This window comes from Bos mutus, chromosome 1 (genome assembly GCF_027580195.1).
Source record: "Bos mutus isolate GX-2022 chromosome 1, NWIPB_WYAK_1.1, whole genome shotgun sequence".
Classification (NCBI taxonomy): domain Eukaryota; kingdom Metazoa; phylum Chordata; class Mammalia; order Artiodactyla; family Bovidae; genus Bos; species Bos mutus.
The window spans coordinates 134,822,418-134,848,457 of NC_091617.1; the positions used below are offsets into that span (position 1 = coordinate 134,822,418).

The 26,040-nt window shown below is 47.5% G+C and overlaps 2 protein-coding genes across 5 annotated transcripts in view; both read right to left on the reverse strand.

Annotated features, from left to right (window-relative positions):
* Positions 1-14,532, reverse strand: part of BFSP2 (beaded filament structural protein 2) — a 77,940-nt gene extending 63,408 nt beyond the window's left edge. The window contains exon 1 of the mRNA XM_005906537.2: positions 14,044-14,532. Within this exon, the coding sequence (XP_005906599.2) occupies positions 14,044-14,532 (489 nt within the window). The remainder of the gene's footprint in view (positions 1-14,043) is intronic.
* Positions 14,533-18,193: 3,661 nt separating this feature from the next.
* The window catches only part of TMEM108 (transmembrane protein 108), a 388,201-nt gene continuing 380,354 nt past the window's right edge, over positions 18,194-26,040 (reverse strand). For all 4 annotated transcript variants that reach the window (XM_005906538.2, XM_070386737.1, XM_070386712.1 and 1 more), the window contains 2 exons: positions 23,773-23,927; positions 18,194-18,532 (listed from right to left, as the gene is read on the reverse strand). In XM_005906538.2, coding sequence (XP_005906600.2) covers positions 18,410-18,532; positions 23,773-23,927 — 278 coding nt within the window. In that variant the 3' untranslated portion in view covers positions 18,194-18,409. The remainder of the gene's footprint in view (positions 18,533-23,772; positions 23,928-26,040) is intronic.

Sequence of the window (26,040 nt, forward strand, 5' to 3'; positions counted from 1 at the left end):
AATAACTCCCTGGAAAGAGGCATCACATTTGTCCTTGGCACTTGCCTGGATTGTTGTAATTTAGTTCTTCTGAAAAGTGTAGGTCGGTGGAGGGTCTCTCCTATTGCTCTTGGGGTTTTGTTTTGAGAGAAGGCTGTTGGGAAAAGTCTTCTTTCCTCACACCTGGTTTGGTACTTCTCTGAGGCTGTCGGGGCTTCACCAGCGCTGGACCTGACTGGAGCTCACCCCAAGTCATTGGTAGCAGTTTTATTTATAACTTTATTTTCTTTTAAGATAGATCATTCAAATGGTGCAAGAGCCCAAAGTAAGCCTGTTCCCACCGTGTCTCCGGTCACCCAGCTCCACACTAGAAGCAGCCATTGCCACCACGTGTGTATCCTTCCAGGGACAGGCTGCACTCCACCTTTCTTCCTCTCCCCCTCCCTCCTGCCCTTCTTTCCTTCTTCCCTTCCCCTCTTTCTTTCTTTTTCCTTCCTTAAGGACCCCTCTCTCTTTCTTCCTCTCTCTCTTTCTTTTGCCTTAAATGCAAATGGTAGCATAGCATAGATAGGTTTTGCAGTCTGCCTTTTGATTTTTAAAAAAAATATATATTTAGTTTCACAGGTGGTTCAGTGGTAAAGAAGCTACCTGCCAAGCAGGAGATGCAGGTTCAATCCCTGGGTTGGGAAGATCCCCTAGAGAAGTAAATGGCAACCCACTCCAGTATTTTTGCTAGGAAAATCCCATGGACAGAGGAGCCTGGCAGGCTACAGTCCATAGAGTGACAAAGAGTCAGACACGACTAAGCTACTGAGCATGCACCATAGTTTCTCACTGGGACATAACAAGCTTCCTTCTTTCTTATAACTGCAGAGGAGTCTGCTGCATTATTTAGCTTTATGGGGCATTTGGGCTGTTTCTAGTGTTTCACTTCAGGGTTCTGATTTGAAACCTTAGACTGCCTGCTCCTGTATTTAGCCCTCACTGCCCAGCCGTTCATGGGCTGCCTTTTGTGTGCTGTGTTGCACCACTCTTGGAATAGAGAGCAGGGCACGACTGGGAGAGCTTGGCACTTGGAGGGGAGACCTGCAAACTGCACGGCACTCTCCACCCCCCACCGCCCTCCAACTAGGGGACCTGACAAAACTCTCGCATGGCTTCCGTCTGCATCCGAGCATGTCTCTAGGCTGACCTCAGCCTACTTATTTTTTTTTTTAAATTTTATTTTATTTTTAAACTTTACATAATTGTATTAGTTTTGCCAAATATCAAAATGAATCCGCCACCGGTATACATATGTTCCCCATCCTGAACCCTCCTCCCTCCTCCCTCCCCATACCATCCCTCTGGGTCGTCCCAGTGCTCTAGCCCCAAGCATCCAGTATCGTGCATCGAACCTGGACTAGCATCTCATTTCATACATGATATTTTACATGTTTCAATGCCGTTCTCCCAAATCATCCCACCCTCTCCCTCTCCCACAGATTCCATAAGACTGTTCCATACATCAGTGTCTCTTTTGCTGTCTCGTACCCAGGGTTATTGTTACCATCTTTCTAAATTCCATATATATGCGTTAGTATACTGTATTGGTGTTTTTCCTTCTGGCTTACTTCACTCTGTATAATGGGCTCCAGTTTCATCCACCTCATTAGAACTGATTCAAATGAATTCTTTTTAATGGCTGAGTAATACTCCATTGTGTATATGTACCACAGCTTTCTTATCCATTCATCTGCTGATGGGCATCTAGGTTGCTTCCATGTCCTGGCTATTATAAACAGTGCTGCGATGAACATTGGGGTACACGTGTCTCTTTCCCTTCTGGTTTCCTCAGTGTGTATGCCCAGCAGTGGGATTGCTGGATCATAAGGCAGTTCTATTTCCAGTTTTTTAAGGAATCTCCACACTGTTCTCCATAGTGGCTGTACTAGTTTGCATTCCCACTCAGCCCACTTAAAATGCCTTCCTGAGGGAGCTCAAGCTCCCCAAAGAGTTTACTCTTCCAGCCTGACAACAGGCCCCTGCTCTACCTTTTCTTAGACAATTACTTTGGGAAACATGGAACTGTAAATCTTTTCTCTATTGTTTTGAGATATGAATCTCCTACAACCCAGAATGTTTCCTCTAGGACCTGGAAGCCGTCTCTGTGAAATGCAAACATTTGGGGACATAGTTCCCCCTCTCCCAGTTCCTGGTATGATGCTAATTTCGGGGGGCTCCTTGCTCCAGTCTGTGCCCATCATAAAGATGTGAGATGTGTGTTTCTCCTCTGGATAAGTGCCAGTTAGCAAACATGGATGGCTGGATCGCCTGGACCACCCTCCTCAGCCTCCTTCAGCATTCTCCTGTAGCACACCAGCATTTAAAAAGCCTCCTACCTTTTGTTTCAGTGGAGTTGAGCTCAGTTCTATTCTGAAGTCTCTCTCTCCTACTGCCGTAGTCTGAATATTAATAAAACCTGTTTTGCTGACTTTTAACAAATGTCCAATACAGACCTTCCCTTTGACAGTTGGGAGGTCAGCTCCAAGTGCAGATTGCCCTGCAGGCGGTCACACCTGGTCCTAACTCCCGGCTTGGTCCACGCTGGGCCCGGGTTGAAGGGTTACCCTCTGGCAGGTTCTTTGGGTCTCACATTTGGTCTCCATTTCTTGGGGGTACCTCTGAGGGCTAGTCAGTACCCCATTCCTCTCTCAACTCCTGCAGTGTCTGTGGTTTGAACCTCTCACGTAAACATAGTTGTTTATGTTACCACCCACTTAATGTCGCTATCTTCTCATTTATTCAGTTCTACAAACAATTGGGTATTAAGTGTGCTCCCAGCAATGTACATATATTATTTCATGTTATACCTACGGGCCAATCATTTTTATTATGAAAATGTCAAACATACATAAAAAGAGAATGGTATAATGGATCCCCGTATACCCATCACCAGTATGATTATAAACACATGGCTTTTTCTTTTCTTCTTTTGTTATACCAATATCCCCTCACATTTCCATCCTGTCCCAGATTATTTTAAACAAATCCTGGATATTATTTCTTCTTCAGATATTTCAGTACAGTATTGCTAAATTATAAACGTGCATTTTAAAAAAAACACATAACTTCTACAAATCTAAAAATACATAGCATCTAAAAAGTAAATACAATTCTTCAATAGCACCAAATATCCAGTTCCTCTTTCTTCACTTGTTTGATATATTTTTTACAGTTTCTTTGAAGAGTGGTCCAAATAAAGTCCATTTCAATGGGCTGATATGTCAATTTAATCTCTTTTAACTTATAGATCCCCCATCTCTCCTTTTTCCCCTGGTAATTTTTGCTTGCTGAAAAAATTGGATGGTTACCCCTGTAGTTTCCTACTGCCTGGATTTGCTGACTTCATCCCCATGGTGTCAGTTAACATGTTCATCTGACCTCTGTATTTCCCGTAGTTTTTTCTTGAGACTTAATCACTTGCAATTTTCTTTTTTGTTGGTTTCTTTCTTTTTTTGGCAAGGCTACTTCATAGGTGGTGTTGCGTGCTCCATCAAAAGGTACAAGTCTGCTGGTCTTTTTTTGTGAGATTAGTAGCTATTTGATACTTGTTATTGCCTAGATACATTATTTGCAAAGTGGTGATATTTGAATGTTGTTTTAAGAACTACTTTTATGATATACAAATAAAATTAATAATTACATTCTTATTTGTTTTTTAACTGTAATACTTCTACAAAATGATGCTTCCTCTCTTCTTTTTTTTTTTTTTTTAAACTGTAACCATGATGTACCTACAGTTCTTATAGGAAAGTCAGGAAAAATGTCTGGCTCATTATCTACCAGTTTTCAAAAAACTGAGTTGGTTCCTCAGCAGACTCCAAGGTGGATTTTGGAGGGGAAGAGTACAATACTGAATGCATAGATTTAAACATTTTTATGTATTTCAATCTACTATAGTTAATATTCTTATTGGTATTTTGCCATCTTTGATTAGTGGGGGTTTATTCAAATTGACTATTATGTCTTTTAATGTGACTCTAGTAGTTCTTTATAGTTTCCTTGGTTTCTCAGACTCATTGCCCCCAAACCTGGGTCTAGCCATTTCTCCAAGGAGCTTCTGTTCTTATAGTGAAAGATGGTGGTTAGAGACCAAAACCAGAGGCTAAAAATGCTCAGTACCACTGGGTTGGCCATAGTTTCTAAGTCTTTTCACTGATCATATTTATATATATATATATATTTATATATATTCACTGATATATATTTATTTTATGTTGACCTACAACCAACAACATGATTACTGAAATAATTTGAAATTCTTTTTGCAGTACTCTTCTGCATCCCCACTAGGGATTACTGTGATTTTAAAAGTCACTTGGAATAGTTCTTCTCTTTGTGATTATACCATAAATTTGAAACATAGTTGGATTCATTTGTTTCTTTTTCTTTTTGATTTTTAGAGCTTTCTCCATAAGATTTAATTTTGTTTTATAATTCTCTAAAATATTTGCATGGTCCCAAAGTCATCTCCACATAACAAGATAAATTAAAACAACTCTAGTGTCTATTTCTTTTCCCTCTACCTGCTTCCTGTAAGTGATCATTTAAAAACATGTTAAAATTTTTTTTTCAATTATAAGGCAATATGTATGCATGTACTCATATCCCTTCCTCTTTCTTAGATAAGTGGTCAATAACATACATATTCTCTCCACCTTGCTTTTTAACCCAACAATATATCCTGGAGATTTTCCATAATAGTTTACAGAGTTATTTCTCATTTCTTTTGTGGATATATAATTCATAGCTTATTCAACTAGTCCCTACTGATAGGTAGTTGGGTTGCTTCCAATTTTTTGCCATTATTCATAGAATTGAAATAAATAGTCTTATGCATACTTCTTGTTCATGTTCTTGCCAGTGTGTCATTGGGAGAGAGTCTTAGAAGTGGGATTGCTGGATCAACTTCAATATACATAAATGCATATACATTTGTATAGATATTGCCAAATTCTTCTTCACAAGTGATTGCAATATTTTCTATTCCCATCAGTATTATATGAACTTCCCTAGAGCTTCACCTGGGCTTCCCAGGTGGGACAGTGGTAAAGAATCCTCATGACAATGTGGGAGACGTAGAGATGTGGGTTCAATCCCTGGGTTGGGAAGATCCCCTGGAGTAGGAAATGGCAACACACTTCAGTATTCTTGCCAGGAAAATCTCATGGGCAGAGGAGACTGGCGGACTATAGTCCATGGGGTCGCAAAGAGTCGGACATGACTGAGCGACTGAGCACAGCAGAGCACAGAGCTTCACCAACAAAACAGACTGACACATTTGTGGAGCTTTGCCAATCTGATAGATATAAATGGTCTCAGGTAGGTTTTCATTTTGTTTTATTTTTTGTATTTTACTATTATGACTGAAATTGAGCATTCTTTTATGTGGTTAAAAAACATTTTAACTTTAGAGAGGAGAGTTCAAGATGGGGGAACACCTGTGCACCCATGGCTGATTCATGTCAATGTATGGCAAAAACCATCAAAATATTGTAAAGTAATTATCCTCTAATTAAAAGAAATTAGTTGATTGTAAATTTTTTTCTTTTAATTTTTTAATGTAAACGGTCTATTCATATCTCTAGCCCACTTAAAAATAAGAGTGTTGCTGACTTTTTTTAATCCTTAAATTTTAAATGCTTTTTGTATAATGGAGATATTAACCCTTTATACTCTAAGTTTCAAATACTTATTTTTTAGTTTGCCATTTATTTTTCAGTTATGCTTATGTTGTTGTTTGAGAATGCAAAATTTAAAAAATTTTGGTAATCAAATTTATCAATATTTTAAAAGATCAGTAAGTTTGCTTTTAGATTTTGAATTATATCAAGAAAAAAATGTCCCCACAGCCAAGTTATAAAGAATTTAGCCTTGCGTGGCTTCCTCTTTTATATTTAAATCTAGAATGAATTTGGAATTGATCCTAAAATATAGTGAGGAATGGGTATGATTTTATTATTTTCCTTATGACTATCCAGTTTCCTGAATACCACTCACTGAAAAGGCTTGGTTGCAAAGGCTGCCTTGATCAATACTAATTTCCATATGCAGTGGGGCTTACTTTTAAATTTTGTCTTATGTTTCAGTGGCCTTTCTATCCTTAGTTTACTTTAATGATTGAGACTTTCTAGTATGTTTTATTATCTGGAAGAGCTTTCTCTTCTTTTTTAGTTTTTCTTCTTGGCTCTTCTTGCCTTTTTCCTCTTACAAATGAAATTTATAATGAACCCATCTAGCTCTAAAAAAGCAATGTTACTATTTTAAAAATTAGAATTGCATTACATTTATAAATCAATAGGGAGAACTGGGATCTTTATGCTTTCAAGTCTTTATATTTCAGTGCATGGTATTTCTTTCCATTTGGGTCTTTCAGGAGAGTTTTATGGTGGTCTCATATAAATTTTGGACATTTCTTGTTAAATTCATGTAAAGGCATTTCATTTTATTTTTTGCTATCATAAGTAAGATTTTTCTCTTTCATTGTATCTTTTTTGTTATTTATAGATATAATGGCATTGACTTTTAATTTTCTAAGTAACCTGGTACTTCACTAAAATTATGTTATTGTTTGTGGTAAAGTTTTCACATGGAACCTTTCGGATACTCCAGGAAGACCACCATTTTCCCTCTTGTATTCAAATTCTTGGTGCTTTCCAATTGTTTTCTGATCGCATTGACTACTACCTCTGCCCAGTGTTACAAAGTAGTAGAGACAGTACTCATCCTTTTCTTTTTAATTTCTGCAGGAAGGCTACCAGTGTTTTATTCTTAGAGACAATTTATCATTGAAGAAAGTGTCCAAGTATCCTCATTATCCAGATGAGGAATCGAGATGTAGAGCCATCAAGGAAGAACTTGTCTTCAGGTCTGTGGGGCCTCAGTCTCCCCGGCTTAATAATCCCCAGTCTTTGCAGGACACCCCTATTATCTAGACTCCTCTGCCTGCTTCCTCAACATGGACCTGACGTTTTAACAGATCTTAAGAGATTTAAGAGTGACTAAACTTAGCGTGTGGGAAGGGCCTAGAGGCCCCAAGTGACAGGACTCAGTCTCTCCCTTATTTTCTTCAGCAATTCTGCTCCCTCTCAGAGACTCTATGTAGCAAAAGAAGAGCCCCCAAGAAATAAAAAACAACTTTTCTTAGAAAGCAGCTTACTGACCACCTATATTACTCAATCAAGAGCCTCAGGCCTCCTTCCCCTCGCCTGTTGCATCCAAGGAATTTTTCCAATCTTACACATCACTCTCCCTCAGAGGAACTCTCAATGTATCTTTCTCTCTTTAGTTACATTTCTAATGATCCTTCAGTGTCCCTTATAGATCTGCTAACAGAGTGATTACCTCACGGGCCTGCTCTCACTTCATTGTATCTATCGAGAAACAGACTGAGTGGTTTGTCTTGGGTAAATGTATTCAAGCTTTTACAGGCTCTAAAACTGCTCAGGTTCTTCCTCTCTCCGCCTTTCAGGGATACCAGGTTGTGAATCACAACAGTGACCCTGTGGCCTTTCATGTATTCATCGGGGAGGGTTCTTCTCATATCTTTTTTTTTTAAACAAAACAAAAAACTGCTAGGACCCCAAGTGCTGTGAGGAGAGAAACCTGGCCTGGATCCAGATTCCCTGTTTCTGGTAGTTTCCCCAAATAGGTAGATCCTCAGAGTATGGACTCCTTCTCTGCAAGGGACAGAAAGAGAGACTGTGAGAGTGGGGGAAATATTAAAATCAGGCCCATTTGAAATTTGAATCCTTTTGCCTTTCAATAGTTTTGACTTCTCCTTGCCTCCAGTTGACAGCCCTCGCCATTGGAGGTATAAGCCGCTGTTTTCTCCCATGGAGACCACTAATTTCAGTGAAGACTTAAGCCTCCACGGTCCCCTTTCCTCCACCTGCAGCCTCTCCACAGCGCTGGCCTCTGCTCACTCCCGGTGCTTTGACTCTGTGGCTGCTCCACCTCTGTTCCTACTCTTCTTTCATGAGCAGCTCTGAGGCAGGGATATTGCCCAATTCCAAGCTTGAGGTTGGCATATTTGAGGATGAAAGGGCCTGATGTTGCCGCCAGAACTTATTATCCGCGTTATTCACTTGGCCTGAAAAGTCAGAGCACTAAGCAAAGCCAGACAGGGAAAGGACCACCTTCCGCCTGAGCGGGTACCCGGGTCCTCCTTGACCTCTTGGCCACATCTGGGAGTTCTTCCATCTCTTTTACTGCTGAGCAGAAGTAGTTGAGAGTTTCTATTCTAACACAGCTGAGTCGCTGACAGAGACGTTTGGACATGAAAAAGAACTTCATATACATTTAACTCTAACCAGGACAGGCTTCATACTTTGTGAGTCCCAGTGCAAAATGAAAGCACAGAGCTCCTTGTGCTTTCCTGCTTTCAGAAAGCAGGAAAAGGGGTGCCTTGAAAGGTATCAGAATTTTCCTTTCTTTCTGTTTTTTCTCTTGACCTGTCCTACTCATTTTTGCTTTTTAATCTTGTAGTCCTTTGAGTACAGGGGCAATCAAGGCACAGATGCAACCCACAGGCACCCGGGGGGGCCATGCCCTGTGATTTGGGGCAGCTGTGAGGCCTGCTACTATGGGGTTACCCTTCCTGCCAGCTACTGGACTGATGTGCTAGGTCCTGGCCAGGGGTGGGGAAGTCCGGCCAGGCATCTCCCTTTCTACAGACTGGCCACCCTAACATGGAGGACAGTGGACCCCTAAGAGTACTGAACCTCAGTACTACTCTGTAGGCACCTGGATCGAGGGTGGGTGAAAGGCTCACCTTTCTCCTGTCAGTTGCCTGTTGAATGCACTGTGGTGCTGCCAGTCTCGGATCTGCCCCCCGAGACACCACCCTGACCCTCCCTGCCCCTGTGACCAGGCCTTTGCTGGGGGTGGGGCAAGGAGGGGAGGTCAGGAGTGGCCTTGAGTTGCCAGGGGTCACAGGACCTGGCTGTCCCAGAGAGACAGGGGAGCCGAGGCTCCAAGTCCCTGACACGCTTCACTGTGCCATTGGACTTCACTTACAAAACACGAATTCAAAGAAACAGCTAGTGAAAGTTTCAATATGGCAGCTGCTGCTGCTGCTAAGTCACTTCAGTTGTGTTCGACTCTGTGTGACCCCACAGACGGGAGCCCACCAGGCTTCCCCATCCCTGGGATTCTCCAGGCAAGAACACTGGAGTGGGTTGCCATTTCCTTCTCCAATGCATGAAAGTGAAAAGTGAAAGTGAAGTCGCTCAGTCGTGTCCAACTCTTAGTGACCCATGGACTGCAGCCTACCAGGCTCCTCTGTCCATGGATTTTGCAGGCAGCTACTGAGACTTAAACCCCAACTTTGGGGCCTATTAGAGTTTGGGCTCTATAGTGTGGCAGTGGGTCTGCCCCCATGAAGCTGGCTCTGACTCTGACCCCAGTTCTTCCAAGGCTGATAAACTTACACAGTGAAGCGGGAGGGAGACGATCTCCCCAGGCTGCTCACTGGACTGCTGTGCTGTGAACTCCTGAGCCCCGTCCTGGGTCACGTCCCATGCTGGGGCTTTGTCCACAGGGACAGCACTCTTTCCCCCTCTCGCCCTCTTCCTTGTTCTTCTGAAAGTACGCCTGTGTCTCCTCGAGGCTGGTGGTGAAAACTCTTGGTGGAGGTGGAGAGGCTGTGGGAGGCTCCGGGGCAGAGGGGCCTTTTCCCAGGGAAGTTCTGGGAGCTCTCTATTAAAACTATCCCCTCTCAATCTTTTTTCTTTTTCCTTCTCAAACAGCTACAGAAGTGTTGGACGTGAAATCATGCTTGGTACTTGCTCTGAACTTCTCCATTGCTCCTAGAGCTGAGCCTGAGAAAGTGTCACTGAAATGGACTTTCCAGCCCAACCTACTCGTGGGTGACAGGGGTCCATGTTGGGTTCTACTGGGGGCCCAGGCTAGGGAGAAGGTGACATTTTTCTCTAGGTGTCCAACCACCATTCAGCCACTTTAGGGGTCAGTTACTGAGAGCTTGACCCCAGGCCTCAAGCACAGTGCGGGTCCTGAGGGGCCAAAGAAGATCAGGGAGGACTTCACAGCAGAGGTGCCATTGAAATAGACTTGAAGGATGAGGAGGAGGTGCACAGAGGGGAGGAAGTGGCTGCAGGTGGAGGAGACTGGGCGGCCAAGGGGAGAGGGTACGGGAGTGTTGTGAAGTGTCAGGAATGCTGGGGACAGGTGTTTGGAGAGACAGGCAGGAAGCTCCAGGCCAAGAAATCCAAATGAGGGCAAAGGAGCCCAGGAGCACTCGGCATGTGTGGCTGCCTCTGAGCCCCCATGAGGAGAAGGAGGCACATTCTGAAACAAATGGACTGTGGAGGTGCGGGGGGCTGATCTCTAGGCCAAAAGAGGGAGAGTGCCTGGGGGGCGGGCCCCTCCTGAGCCCTATGGGGACTGGCGGGTGGGAGTCTAGGGCTCCATAACCTGCACCCAGGGAGGCAGTGGGCCCCACTCCCCGAGGGAAAGGCATCATTTCTCAGTGCCCAGAAGCTGGGCCTGCTGTTTGGGGATAGATAGGGCTTAGGAGGGAGCTATCTCCCGCGGCCCTTGGTGATGAGGACACTGCTTGGGGATCGGGGAGTAAGGGGTCCTTTTAAGGCCCTGAAGGGGGCCATGGTCCCAATAGCAACCCCAGGGCCTGTGGCCCAGCTCCCAGGGTGGCGGGTCCTCTTTGAGGACACCATGCTGCATGCACACAGCCCTTCATAGTCCATGCAGCCCCCCTTCACATCTTATTTCAGTTCATGCTCATAGTGGCCCCTTTCCACTGGTGAGGTGTTCATCCACCTCAAAGACAGGGAAAGGGAGGTGTGGGGTGGATGTGCTCCTCACATGGTTGGTCCATGTGAGGGGCAGAGCCAGGATTTGAAGGGAACAGGTCTCTCTCAGTGTTGACCATCGATCGTGTATGTGGCTCTAGGTATCTGCAGTGCCAGGAATGAAACTGTCTTTCTAGGCTGTTAGCTGCTGATTTTACCAAGTACATGACATTCAGTTAACCCCCTAACAGCTCCACACAGTAGATATAGTGACGCCCAAATTGCAAATGAGGAAACAAGCTCAGAGAAGTTACATAACCGACTCAAAGCCACCTAGCTGGAAGGTAGCAGAGCCAACATCCAAATTCAGGTTCTCCTGACCTGTCCATGTGCCTAAGTGAGCCTAGTATGTGAGGGCCTAGACACACAAATGGCGCAGGACGACATGGCATCCGCCGCGGTGGATGTGTGTGCAGGCTGTCACGAGGCCACAGAGGAGCAGCAGGCCGAGGGCACGCGGTGTGTTCATGGCCTCCTAGGTGGGTGGTGTGGCCGGGACAGAGGTGACTTTGGGAGGGCCCTGTGGACTGAGCTCAGGGTTTCGGATTTAGTCCTGTCGGTGAGGAGAAGCCCAGAGGGTTCGGGCAGGGTTATAATGCAGAATTTGCATTATGGATTGCATGTGTCCAGAAGATCACTCTGGTGACTGGGTGGAGAATACCAGGTGGAGAGAAGGTGTTAGTAAAGCTGAAGGGGGAGGCGGATGGCCCACATGAGTCAGTTTTGCAACAGCAACAGAGGAAAAACTGTGTCTTTCTCAGATATGTAGGATTTTCTTATTTATTTATTTATTTTTTTGGATGAAACAGAGCTAGATATGGCGGGAGGACTGGGCCATGTGAAACAGAAATAATTCCATTTTACAGGTTGTTCTAACTGAATCTTCAAGTCCGTGTTTCATAAAGGAGGAAAAAGGGAACTCTGTATTCATAGCTAGAATCTCAAGTCACTTAAAATGAAAATGTGCCCTATCTGGGGGCTGACTGTCTCGGTGTCCAGCCCACAGCACTCTACCTGTACCACTCTCACTATGCACTTTTCTGGTCTGTAGTCTACCTGCGGGCAGGACCTATGCGACTTATTTATCTATGGACTTGTTGGAATACCCATGGCACTATTATACCCATTTTACAGATAGGGAAACTGAGGCTCAAAGAAGTTGGGCAGCTGCTGAAGCCTCTGAAGCCAGATTAAGTCAGTCTCTGTTGAGTATGGACTAAGTTTTGTCACTGTACTTTTTGACTTAGGAATTGGGACATTTGACTTATGAAAAGTCTGTGTGGCAGCTGAGTGTAAGAAATTATCTGGCAGGAGCTGAAATATTGGAATATTCCAATAAAGAAATATTGGAATATTCCAATAAAGAAATGTTCAGTTCAGTTCAGTTGCTCAGTCATGTCCGACTCTTTGAGACCCCATGAATCACAGCATGCCAGGCCTCCCTGTCCATCACCAACTCCCGGAGTTCACTCAGACTCACGTCCATCAAGTCAGTGATGCCATCCAGCCACCTCATCCTCTGTCGTCCCCTTCTCCTCCTGCCCCCAATCCCTCCCAGCATCAGAGTCTTTTCCAATGAAATAAAGAAATATTGGAATAGGGGCATTCTGGTGGCTTGTAGGACCAGATAATTCCAAAAATTTGGAATTATTACTGTTGGAGAGAACCCTGGAGGAATGGCTGGCCGAGATTTGTCAGCTTCAAGGCCCCAGGCTGCTCTGAGATGGCTCTCCTCCCAACACAGATGGATATGAGCAGAGCAGCAGCTCTGAGGAAGAGCCGAGAGGACAGTGTCGGGTGTCATGTGTACTGTGCTGTCTGCTGGGCACCAGCCGGCGTGGAGAAGCCTCCAGGGGGTGAAGTGGGAGGCAAGAGGGGCAAATGGGAAGCCCCTGAATGTGTCTGCCCAGCATCACCCAGTCACACACGAATGAAGGTCTGTGACGTCCCCCTGGGGGCTGTGTGCTGAGCCCCAGGGTGCAAGGGGTCTGAGCTGGCAGTTCCTGGCTGGGCTAGAGGCTGATTTAGCTCAGAGGGATGCCAAGGCCAGCATTTGTGGGAGGAGGGGAACAGAGAAGCCAGCCACCCACAAAGAGATAGATGAAATGTGCAAAGCTAGCTGCGGGCCCAGTGTCAGAACCACAGGCTGCAAGCAGACGTGACTGATGATCTCAGCGTCCTGCAGAACCACCCTGGAGAGCAGGTCCTGACCAAGCAAGGAGGAAACCTCTGTGCCCTGCCCTGGTCAGTAAGGTAGCCACTGGCCACTTGTGAATGTATAAATTTAAAGGAATGAAAATGAAATAAAAGAAAAATGTCAGTTCCTCATTCTCATTAGCCACGCATCAAGTGCTCAATAGCCAGAGATAACTAGATGGTATGGATATAGTACTTTTCCATCATTGCAGAACTTCTATCCAAATGTAAATTATCTCAGTAATAATTTTAGTATTGATTATATGTTGAAATAACATTTAAAATATAATGAGTTAAATAAAATACACTAATATGAACCTCACATGTTTCTTTTTACTTTTATTACTGTGGGTAGTAAATTTGTCAATTACCTGCATGGCTCAGATTTCTACAGGATAGCCCTGAATTGATGCAAGCAGGAACACGCCTCCATTTAGCCATCGTCTTTAATGCCACAGCCATTTGGTGGTGATGATGGCTTGATGATGGCTGTAAAAACCATTCTGCTTGATGATGGCTGTAAAAACCCTTTCTTAACACAAAGTTACAGAGTCAGCCTAGGCTGAGGGGAGAAATACAAGCTTTGGAGATGGAAAAATTTATGTTCAAATCTCAGCTCTGTTTCCCCATCGGCTGTGTGATTTGGGGCACATAACTTCTTTGTGCCTTGGTTTCTCATCTAAAAATGCAACCAGTGAATGATCCTCTGCACAGTACTGCCTTGAATCCTAGAGGAGACAGTGTCTGCAGAGGGTCTGGCATGGGCCCGGCCCTGAGGGCACCTTAAGAAATGGTGCCCCCTTTTATTCTTTTTATCACTGTCATTAATGTTTTTAGCATGGAAGTGTAAGGAGTTATGGTCAGTCTCTCTGGCCTCAGGCCACTCACTTCCTTGCCCCCTCCACCCCCCACCCCGCCTCAGCACCCTTGCTCTCTTTAATGACCCCCAGAGACGGGGCAGCAGGCAGCCAGTCAGCACCCTCTCTCAGGCACTCACCTGCTGGCAGCTGCTGGCCCATGAGGCCCGGAGGGCACCCCAGTTCTCTGAGCGCGTAGCTTTGCTCTCCAGATGCATGCGCAGCTGTGCCTCCAGCTCCTGGCTGACTTTCTCCAGGGCATGTACCTTGGCCATGTATTCCACCAGGCAACCCCCCAGGTCCTCGACGGCACCGAGGTCCCTCTCCAGGCTGGGAGCGGGTGCCGTGGCCAGGCCTGAGCTCCGCAGGCCTTGCAGGAAGACGCTACTGATGCCCAGGGCCCTGCGGGTCACGCGGGCACCCAGGCCACCTGTGGGCCCACTGGGTGCCATCCCTACATAGACTCTGGGTGTTCGGACAAGACCACTCACGGCAACGGTCCTGGAAGCTGGGAGGCCGTCCAGGGAGGAAGGTGACTGAGCTGCCCTGAAGGATGCCTTGTGCCTCTGCAGAGGCATGCTGGAGCTGGCCCCTGCGGGCGCGTCCACCACCACTCGCCTGGTGCTCATCTCCCCTTCTGCCTCTGCTGTGCCTAGGGGACTTACAGAGCACAGTGGTTTTTGGTTTCCAGCCCCAGCATCCCCGTGACTGGGCCTCTCTGGAAGCTTCCCTGTGCCAGGGCTGCTTTGTCTGCTGTTTTCCATGAGTTTCCACCATTCACCAAGCTGAAAGGGAAATGGTCCGCCCAGGGCTGTGTGCAGAGAGGCGCTCAGGCGTTCTCAGCAGGATCATGTGCCTGACCTCCTAGATTTTTCTGTGGGTGGTGGGGAGGCTGGATCCGTGTAGGCTGTGGGGGTGGCTCATCTGGGCCTGTGTATTTCACTACCTAGGAGGGCAAGGCTGGCACCCAGCAGTCCCATTTCACAGATGAGAAAACTGAAGCTCAAGGCCATTAGATCAGAAGTAGAGAGAGTGGCTGAGCCAGGACTGACTCCAGGTGCTTCAGGGCTAACGTCAGTGCTCTCCAGCTCTACCTGTGCTGCGTGTGTGACTGTGGACATGTGCCCGGAGATGACTGTGAACCAGCCTTGGTGGGAAGCAGCCCCAGGGACTCAAAAGAAACAGACTAAGCCTGTTGCTTCTTTCAGGCTCCCTCAGACCCAGCAGCAGATCAGGTCCCTGCCTGGCGCCTTTCTGCCCCCGAGCATGGTGTTCGTCAGTTGCTTGACCTTGACCACATTGCTTGCCTTCTCTGCACCTTATTCTCCAGGCACTGGCCTGGGCTCTAACTCGCTGATGCACTAGAAAGGGGCTGTGGGCAAATTCGGTTCTTACACGTTGGCCATACGTACTCTGGATGTTCCCTGTGCCTTGGCTTCCCCATCTGCCAGAAAGCTAGTACATATAAAAAGAGGTTTTCTGGTTAAAAATCTTAAAGGGTGCTCCAAGCTGGTATTGGATGCCACCCTCTGGGCTTTAACTTATGCCCTCAGTATCCAGAAAGGCTCTTGCAGTCCCCAGTGTAACAAAATGGACCTGAAATCCACTGCATTTAAGTTTAACCCTAGAGAAAAGAAGTAACCAAAACCCAGATCCTGCAATGTGGGGATGCACCTTGAGGAGAGAAGGGGAGGTGGTGAGCTGAATGTAGCCAGTACTGTGCACATCCCCATGCTTACTACACTGAGTCGTCAATTTGACCTCAGGAAGCAGGATCAAGGTTGACATGCACTACCATTAGGGCTGTGCACTGCACAACTCCAGGAGTATCATCACACGGCCTAGGACCACCTGTTCTCCCTTGCGTGATGACAGTCCTGGGAGCTGCGTGACTTACCTGAAGTTTCCTGTCCAAGAAGTGGCAGACCTGGGATGAGAAGTCTTCTTCTGACTCCAAGTCCAGTGACTTATCTAGAATCCCCCTGTCTCCTAACACCCAGAAAACAGGGTACCTGCCCAAGGTCACACACAGAGAGTTAAAAAAGCTGGTCACTTACTGGAACATTCTATGTGCTCTTTCCTTTTTTCCCCCCCTTCTACTTTTTCTATTTGAAATGACATGGAAAGTACTTTATGAATATCAATGTTGAATTTATGATTATCAGGTTAAGTAACCAATCAGATCAAGTAAAGGCTGACAGTGCCCCTTGTTTATTTAGATGAGGCTTTCTTGCTGTGAACGGAAAGCACCCTTTCTTGGTGTACCTGAAGGCCCATGGCTCCCACTAGTCTGCATTATACTGACATCCTCCTAAAACAGGTGATGCTAATGGGCCCCAGGAGCTGCAGAAATTCCAGGATGGATCATTCAAGAATGAACGGAGGGCGCAAGCCACAAAAATTGTTTGCAATAGTGCCATGTTTAGGCACCGTTACTCTATGAAATGGTGACACTCTGTGGTCAGGTTAACTTCATATTCCTCTGACTGAAGATATTTACAATATGGTCTGGAGTCCAGGGAGGGGCAGATGAGGAGGATGTATCTTGACACCAATATCTTCAAAGACCCACAGACAAATGACTTTTGGGGGAGAAATCCCAAGCATGGCCTAAAGAATTTGTTTTAACAAATGATAAATGGCTATTAGCTCATCACACTGATAAAAATCCAACTTACTGTTAAAATAGATACAGATGGATACATGGCGTTGGTACTTAAGGAAAACTTAAAAGTTATCTAAAAATGAAAAGAATGCAAAATGTATTAGCAACTTAATCCTCTGGCTAATAAAATAAGTTTATTTATATATACATGATAGCTGAATTCTGTGTATAAGGAAAAATAAGTCATACATCCCACATATGTATATATAACATATGTATCTCTGATTACATATGTTATATATAAATTCTACTTTACAAACAGATTTCTTTCTCTATATACACACACACTGATATTTTAAATGCAATCACTGACAGAAATATTATGACAAGTTTGAAAGATCAGACAGCAATGCACTGGGAAATGAGTCTCAGAGCAACATGTAACCTGCTTCCTTGTGGGTTGAAGAGTCTTTGAAGAGAGACAATCACCAAACTCATGTTAAGTACATTCATAAGACATTGAGAACACACAAGTTTAAAGGCCATTTTTTAAAAAGGAAAATGTAGGAAAGGAAAAAGGTATGATAAAAAGACCACAGCAATAACACAAACATATGACTCAACATTCAAGTTCAGGTCCCAATCTGACTATAAGAACATCTATAATCAAAATATACTATCAAACTATCTTTCATTTAGAGAAAGGAAGTGCCAAAGCAGTTATCTTCTCTATTAGCCACTATGTATTAGGGGAAAAAATGGATAAGCAGCCATCTCTGGAAGCCCTTCTCCTGTCTCCGGGGGTCTGAACCTTGTTGGTTTGTGGACCCCGGGGTGGGGGTGGGGCAGCGGGAGACCACCGACGGACGGAGAGACCAGTGAGAGGTGAAGACCCCTGGTGACCCCCAGGCAGGTCTGCAGCGCCCAGCACAGATACAGTGATGTCTTCTGAGAGATCCGCTTTGGCAATCTTGTTATTTTAAGATCCTGGGAGGAAGCTTTAGAAAACTACAGCTCCACACTCCAAGGCTTCTTCCACAAACACGTTCCTCAGGGGTGTGATGTGATGGTCTTTCGAGAAAACAAAGGTGAACCCCCAAACATTGGATCCTTGAGGAAGGGCAGGCATTTCAAAGCTCCAGGGCTGGGATCCACATTCAAACTGTCTCCAGAGAAAGGCACCGTGTCTAATGCATTTGCGGGTGGTGGGAGAATGTGGGGATACACTTGAAGGGGAGCCTCCTGCTGGCGGAGGGGAAAGTAGTTCTGATGTTAGCACAGTGGGGGCTCCCTGAGGGGGCTGTCAGGGGGCGTGGCCCGAGGACACTGCGGTCCTTTCCGCCTCCACACTCCAGCCTTTGTCCACACCTTGGATGGAATTACCCTCGACAGCCATTGGTGCCGTCACAGGGCTCAGGGCTCCCTCTTCCTTGTCCGCCAGCGTCCTTCCAAGTGCCCAGTTCCCGTCACTGAGGTGCGGATAAGGGGACGGAAATGGGGTCCTTCACATTGAATCAAGAGGAAGTAGAGCTGTAGGAAGCCTCACAGGCCTTGCACTTGGCCATTTTAATATCCACTTGTACAGGCCAGTCTCTTCTCTCACCTGCCTGGGGCTGCTGGGACCCCCACGTACAAGGACAGTTATTAAGAGAAGCAATCAATGCAACTGCTTTGCTTAGAAATACCTTTATTTTATAAAGGCCATGGATTGTTCCGCCAAGATTTTTTTTTTTAAACCACACTTATAAAAAAGATGTTGACAATTCTTAGGAAAAAAAAGCTGCTGAAAATGTTTCTCATCAAGTCAGGGTTACACAAAGATTATATTTATAATATATATTTGTATATTGATAAGTTAGAGATGGAAGGTAGGGACCGGTAAAGCGAGGGCTGCTGCTTAGTTAGATCTCCGACACTTGATCATTTCCCACAAACAGCGTTTCTTGGCAGAAGGGGTTAACGAGGACCATCCCGGTGTCTCTGTAGTCGCCATTGGCTGGGGAGCGGGGCTCTGATAGCTGGTCCTGGAGGACAGAGGGAAGAGACAGGGTGAGCTGGGGAGGGGTCATCAGGTGGCCATTCTTACATACCCACTGGAACATTTACTTCCACTTGGGAGTGCTTGGTAAACATAAAAAAAGTTATTGAAATGTAGTTGACATACAAAGTTACATGAATTTCCAGTGGACTGCATAGTGATTTGACATTTACATATATTATGAGATGGTCACCACGATAAGCCCAATAACCTGTGCCCTCAAACAAACTTATTACAATATTATCGACCATATCCCTTACGCTGTACCATTACATCCGTGAGGCTTATTTATTATATAACTGGAGGTTTGTACCTCCTAATCCCCTTTACCTATCTTCTCTTCATCTTAATCACTTGTCATCATCCTCACTGCTGATGCTGGGGTTCAGAGATCTGTCTGCTCTTTTTTCAGATCTTCACAGCAGCTTCCAAAGAAGGGTTCCTGCTTCCTGAATCATCTCCACTCTAGGCTGCAAGAGGTAGCATTGCTGTCCATGCGTGTACAGCTGTCCATGGTGTACAGCTCGCTGCCCTAGTGGGCAAAACCTGGTCCCCTTGGGCCCCAGACTCTCCTTCCACCTTTTCCCCACAGACCTCCAGGAGGCCTCACCACTTTTCTTTCCTGAACACACCCAGCACTTGCTCTCCTCTTTCTTCTCCTGAGACCCACCTACCAGAACCTGCAGAGTTCATTCCACCCTCCCGAGTCCTCCCAGAGCCTGGTCAGAATCCTAAGTCTGCTTCTTATAGCACTGGATGTGCTGAGCTGAATGGATCTGAATTTCTGTGTGACTGCACGATAGGTGACTGAAAAATTCAGTCCATCTACACAGCCCCAGGAGGGGAAAGCCTAGAAACAGACAACCCGCTCAGGTCATCTGAATGACTTCGGCCTCAGCCATGGAGGCAGATGGGGCTATGCAATAGCAGTTCTCAGACTCCAGCCCAGGTGTTGACATAGAGAAAAAAAGCCACAGTTTTTTCCAGTTCCACACAACGGAAGGCTCAGAGCCTGCAGGCTATTGTAGGGCAAAGACTCAGTGGCAGACTTGGGTGTAACTGGTTTAGGCCAGAGAAGGCAATGGCACCCCACTCCAGTACTCTTGCCTGGAAAATCCCATGGGTGGAGGAGCCTGGTAGGCTGCAGTCCATGGGGTCGCTAGAGGTCAGACACGACTGAGCGACTTCACTTGCACTTTTCACTTTCATGCATTGGAGAAGGAAATGGCATCCCACTCCAGTGTTCTTGCCTGGAGAATCCCAGGGATGGGGGAGCCTGGTGGGCTGCCGTCTATGGGGTCGCACAGAGTCGGACACGACTGACGCGACTTAAGAGCAGCAGCAGCAGCAGCTTAGAAATGGCTTCAATTTAAGATGTCATGATCAATACTCTGAAATTTATTTTTAAACAAAACGTGCAGACTTTTTTGTTTTTGTTTTCACTGCACTATATTCCCCTCAAAATGAATAAAAAGCATGCAATTTTTGATAAGTATATATTATTTATGGGTAATAAGGAGAGAAAGGAAGAAAGGCCATTTGTTGTAAAATGTCTTCAGAAGCCAAGAATGTCCTTCGCTCATCTTAGGGGTGGATGTGGGGCCAGCTGTCTAAGAGAGGAGACCAAGGCAGCGTGTCAGCGAGGGGACAGAAATCCTCTTTCTCCACTGGGCTTTGGAGTTAAGCTGATGGGGAGTTTGGAGCCTGAGATGTGCTGTGGTTTTACAGTCCTCACAAGAGTTTAAGGGCAAACCACATGGGGGAAGTTATTCTGTGTTAAAAAAAAAAAGAGAGAAAGTTATGTAGAAAATAACTAAGGCAGGAAGGAAGAAAAAAGGAAGGAGGGGAAGGAAAAAGAGGAGAAAGCATGAAAAAGTTTCCAAATGCTTCTGGGCACCACAATTCTGCCCACACAGTTCTGTTTTGCTGTTTTCATCAGCCCAGCAGGGGAGCAGGGTGCCAGGGAAACTTGCTTAGGCGAAGCACTTGGCAGCCTCCAAAGCTGGCAGCCTGGCAGTGAGCTCATGGCCCTATGACTGCGGTGGCTGTGTGGGTGGGCAGGGCCTCTGTGCCCGGGGGACAGGGCACAACTGCTGTTACTGGGAATACAGCAGGATGAGGGGAGCAGACCGACTGGGAGAGGGTGAGAAACCCACTCTGAAGCCAGCCAAGCTTGGCGCTGCTGCAGACCCCGACCCTAGCAGGGTCTCTGGCCTGTGTCCCATGGTGGCCTGGGGCTGTGGGTGCTGTGCTCACCAGCACTGTCCTCTGGCTTTTGGTTTTCATTTACCAATTTGTAAGCAGTTTATGGTCCAGGGGAACAGAGCCCACACTCAAAGTGGGCCAGCCCTTGGGCCAAGCTACCTGCTTTTTTTTACTCACTGTGACAGTTTTCAGGAACACTTCTGCCACCAAATTGTACCCTGGCCATGCTAAAGATCAATGCCATTGTAAGGCCTGTCCCTCTGTTTGTCCTTCAGCTAATTTTTTTTTTTTCTGAGTGTCCACTGTGTGTCAGGCTTTGGGGTGGATGATGGGTAGATTGTGAGCAAAGTTCACTCATGTGATGACCATTTACTGAGTACCTACCACATGCTCAGCACTGTTCTAGGAGCTGGGCATAGGGTGTGAGGAAGCCTCCTGCCCTGGGGCAGCATGTGTTCCAGTAGGTGAGATGTATACTCAGCAGTCAACAGAGAGAGAAGGGTACAATGCCAGGTGGAGAGAAGTCCTGAAGAAAAACGAAGCAGGGTGGGGACAGAGCACTGTGGATAGGGGGAAGTTGGGGTTCTAACCTGTGTAGAGCAGTCAGGGAAGGCCTCTCTGAGGAGGTGGCACTGCAGCAGAGGCTTGGAGGAAGTGAGAGATGGAGGCAGCTGGGAGAAAAGCATTTCAGACAGGTGCCAGGATGACCTTACTCTAGGCACTGAGACCTGTACTCCTGGGGGGCCTGGCAGAGTGGGGAGGAGGTAGGCGGGGCCAGCCTGAGAAAAAACCAGCTAGGAGGAATCTGGACTTTGTCTAGAGTGTGAGGAGGAGCCCTGTGAGGCTTGGAAGTTGTGACTGACATGAGGTCCTCCCTTGAAAGCCTGGTCTGGTTGCTGTGTGGAGGATAGACTGCAAGCGGGGACTGGGGGCAGACAGCGGCTGGGAGAGCTGTTTGCAGAGCGATGGCAACAATCCTGGGTTCGAGGGATGATGGCAGCCCAGGCGGGTGTCGTTGGGGTAGGGGGTGGTCACAGTGCTGGTAGTGAGACCTGCCCATGTGGAGGAAAAGCCAATGGACTAGGGGCTGTTGACGGATGGGATGTGGGGTGTGTCAGAGGAGAAGGTGGCCAGCAGTGCCATCTAATCATGAGAAACACCAGGGGGCTTCCGGGTGTTGAGGTGGCAGGGAAACGCTGAGAGATCAGTCTCGGGCTGTTCACTATGAGATGCCCGTGAAATGTGTGCATCGGTAGCTGGGCACATGGGTCTGGGGCTCAGGCGAGATGGCCAGGCTAGAGCCGAACTTGGTAGTCATGGTGAGAAATGGGACTTAAAGTCATGGAACTCTTTCACAGAGAAGAGAAGCAGTGGGAGCACTGAGCCTGGGCCCTCCTGTAACTGGAGCTTGGGGAAAGGACAGGGGGCCATGATAGAGATTAAGGAGGAGCTGCTGGCGGTGGGAGGGAACAGGACAGGATGGGGCTGGGATGCCAGTGAAGAAATGGTTTAAGGAGGAGATGATTGAACGTGCCAATACTGCTGGTAGGCGAGTAAAATCAGTGCCTTAGAACTTCCCCTTGGGGTTAGCAGTGTGGGGGCGAGAGACTCAAAATTGTCATGTCAGACCTGTGGCTATGTAATTACAACCCTGGTACGTGCCACAGTGGAAAAAGCACAGGAGCTGAGACCCAATGATAGGAGAGGGTGCCCAGCTCGGTAGTCAGGGGAGGCTTCTCTGAGGAAGTGACTGTTGGACTGCACCCTGAGTGGTGCGTCACTGAGTCACTGAGTGGACAGTGACTGGAGTCACTGAGTGGACAGTGAGGGGGATGCCCAGGAGGGAGAAGGGACATGCTAGGAGACACATCAGGAGAGGGAAGAGCTTATGCACAGCCCTGCAGTGTGATATAACTTGGTGCCATAATGAAATGAAAAGAAATCCAATGTCATCTGAGCTTCGCAGATGAGGGAGAGGGTACGACATGAGGCTGGAGGGTTGGGTGGGGACAGGTTCACCTCACAGGCCCTGAAAAGACTTTGAACTTCGACTTACCAGCAATGGGAAGCTACGGAAGAGTTTTGAGCACAGGTGTGATGTGATCACAGACATGTCTATAAAAGCTCATCTGGATGCTGGGGGGATGGGTCTGCAGGAGGGGAGGGGACTGTTCCACCAGAAGCATGCTCAGCCCCACCCCCACTTTTACTTAGCTGTCCACCACCCTTCTCCCGGGCCATCTCAACTGCATCCCTTACTTATTTCTCACCTATCTTTCTGTCCTCTCATCCATTCAGCCATTCACTAAACCATCCTTCCTTTCCTTCTTATCCATTCACTGATAATGACCATCAGCACAATCTTTCTACAACTGGGTCACAAAAAGCTTAACTTTCATTGACTCTCCGCTGTCCAAGACTAATGCACAAACTCCATCCAACTTCATCCAAGGCTGTGCCTAATCCATCTATCTCTCCTGGCGCACCCTGACCCCTACCCCACCCTTCTGTGAGAGTGGAAAGAGCAGTGGTCTCTGTAGTCAGAACATGGGGTTCAAAGCCCAGCTCCCTTACTGGCCAGGCTGGGGTTTCCTGCACTCATTCACCCTGCCAGCACTTGCTCTGCGAGGCTCTCCTCCATGGGTTTCACAGCCCTCTAACTTTCCCCATATCCCCCTCGTATCCTACTCTCCCCGTATTATCTGAATGATGCCAAGGTCCAGTACCTTAACCACATCTCGGAGCCTGGACCCCTTCAGAGCAAGCTCCCACCTTCACAGTCCCCTGAATGCCTGCCACCAAACTGTCCTCAATGAACAGTTGTTGGCCTCTTCCCAGAAACCCAAAGTCCCAAGAAACGTGCTTCGCCAAGCAGATGCCCATTTGGCGGGGCTGGGGCGGGGCCCCGCAGCTCAGGACCCTGCCGGTTCTTGCCGCCAGGAGGAGGCTGGAGAGGCGAGTGGGTGCTCCTCCCCCAATGGCAGTCCTCCTGGGGGCAGCCCTTGGTTTGGGGCTCGTTACCTCAGAGGTTTCCAGGGACTGGATCTCCCTGGGAAGCTCCACGGCATGCTTGCTGAAGTAGTCCATGGTGATGGCGTTGTTCCAGTAGCTCAGACTGTTCTCGGGATTGGCCGGCTTCTTCTTCCTCCGCAGGCAGCACACGGTCAGCAGGACCGCTGCAGACAGAGTCCCAGTTAGAGAGAGGGAGGGGCGGCGAGCCGGGCCAGCATTGCGGAGGGAGGGAGGCAAGCCTCCAGGTGGGACCGTGACAGTCACACATCCAACCACTTGCCCCGCTCATTGATTCGCTTGTTCATTAGCTCAACAAGTATCTATAAACGTGGAGCACCTGCTTTGTGCCAGGTGCTGGGGACGGGGGAGAGAAGAAAAAGACAGGACCGCCCTGCTCTCATAAGCTTTCCTCCTTGCGTGGTATGGAGGGTTCACGGGGGTTAGACAGTATAGGAAGATAACTGTTCAGGGAAAAGGAAACACGGGGAAGTGAGGGAGACAGCCGAGGGGAGCTGCGGGAGGGGTTCCATCGTGAAAAACTTCCCTGAGCAGTGACCTTATGGCTGAGACTGGCATGTGGGGAAGGAGCTGGCCATGGGTGGAACAGGGGCAGTGTGTCCCAAGTGGAGGGAACAGTACGTCCAAGGGTCCTGAGGTGGGGACGAGCTGCATGTACGTGAGGAAATAGCAGCATGGCTGGAGTGCGGTTGGTGTGGGAGAGAGTGAGGTGGGAGGTGAGGCCCAGGGCCAGGAAGTTTGGATGGAATTTCGGATACCTGTGCATGTTGCAGTGCCAGGGAGTTTGCTCCAAGTAAAGGCCTTGCGCTCTCACTGGGAGGGGTCCCCAGAGCTCAGCTGCAGGAAGTGACACGTATGTGCCAAGCTGCACCTCAAAACTGAGGAGGAGTGTTCCTGAAGTGGGAGTGTGGCATAGAGATGGGCAGAGCCCAAGGAACCTTACAAATGAGCCTTGACTTCCGCAGAGGGCAGAGGCTCAGAGCAAAATCTCTGGGCAGAGGTCTTGGACCCTGAAAAAACTGTTGCTCCGGTCTCATTATCACCATCATCATCAAAAACAAATAGCTGCTAGCAGTCCTATAGCATGTATGTAGGGCTCCAGCACTCTAGAAACATGAATTCATTTAATCCTCCATGTGACTCCATGAGGTCAGTACTATGAGGGTCACTATTTTACAGACAGGAAAATGGAGACTTAGAGAGGTGAAGTGACTTGCCCAAGCGCAAATCCAGATGGCTCCGAAGTCCATGCTGTTAACCATCCATGGTTCTGCCTCACAAAGACAAGACAAATGCTGACACGGAAACCTCGCTGCACAGAGAGGTCTGATCCCGCCTCCACACAGCTCGACGTGCCACCCTGTTTGTTCAGTCTCGGACCCTCGGGGGCACGGGAGGAAGGAGCATGTTTGGAGGCTGCTGCTGAACCACGTGTGAACAGAGTGGCTTGGACATGCTGACAGGGAAGGCTTCCAAGGTCAGAGAGGTGGGGTGGCCTGTCCGGGGTCTTACAGGGGAACAGGAGATGCAGTGCCCCAGGGAGACAGGAGCCATCTTGGGGAGAAGCCAGTCAATGAAGACTGAGCACCTCCTGCCCAGGCTAGCCATCCCCAGAGCCCATGGGGTGGCTGAAACTCTGGATCAGGGGTAGGCATGGTTGCACTCAACATCCTGGTGGTGCCCATCATCTGTGCTGGGGGGTGGAGGGCAGGCTGAGCTGCCCATAGAGGCTGGTACCGTGGTGGCAGTGGCCACCAGGGGGCAGTGGAGGCCCATCTCTGCCCACAGCGGCCAGCAGGCTTGGTGGTTTTGGGGGCCTATGCCTGCCAGGGTATGGGGGAACTGCAAAAGTTGGCATCCACACAGACTGAGACCTCAGTGCCCAGAGCCCAGAGCCTTGCAGGCTGACTGAGGAATTCTGTAGCTCTTTCCTGCTGCTGGCCTTGCTGGCACCTCTACCTGAAAAGGCTTCCAGGCAAGATCAAGAGATTGGGCAAGTTTCCATTCCATCCAATCTGCTTTGATCAAAAAGACTTCTACTTTTCTTACCATTCTTCCAGGTCCTCTCAAAAAAGTTTTAAAAATAGAAAGCCAGTTTCTGAATACTTGAGCTCAAAGACATTTTAGACTGGCTGGTAGAGATTCTTTCAAGCTTTGTGGGTTTCCTCCCTTCCTTCCAAAGAGCCCTTTCTTCAACTGGTTGCAGGAATAAGGGGTGAGGAGGGAGGCTGCAGAGTCAGCCTGAAAATCTGCTAATTT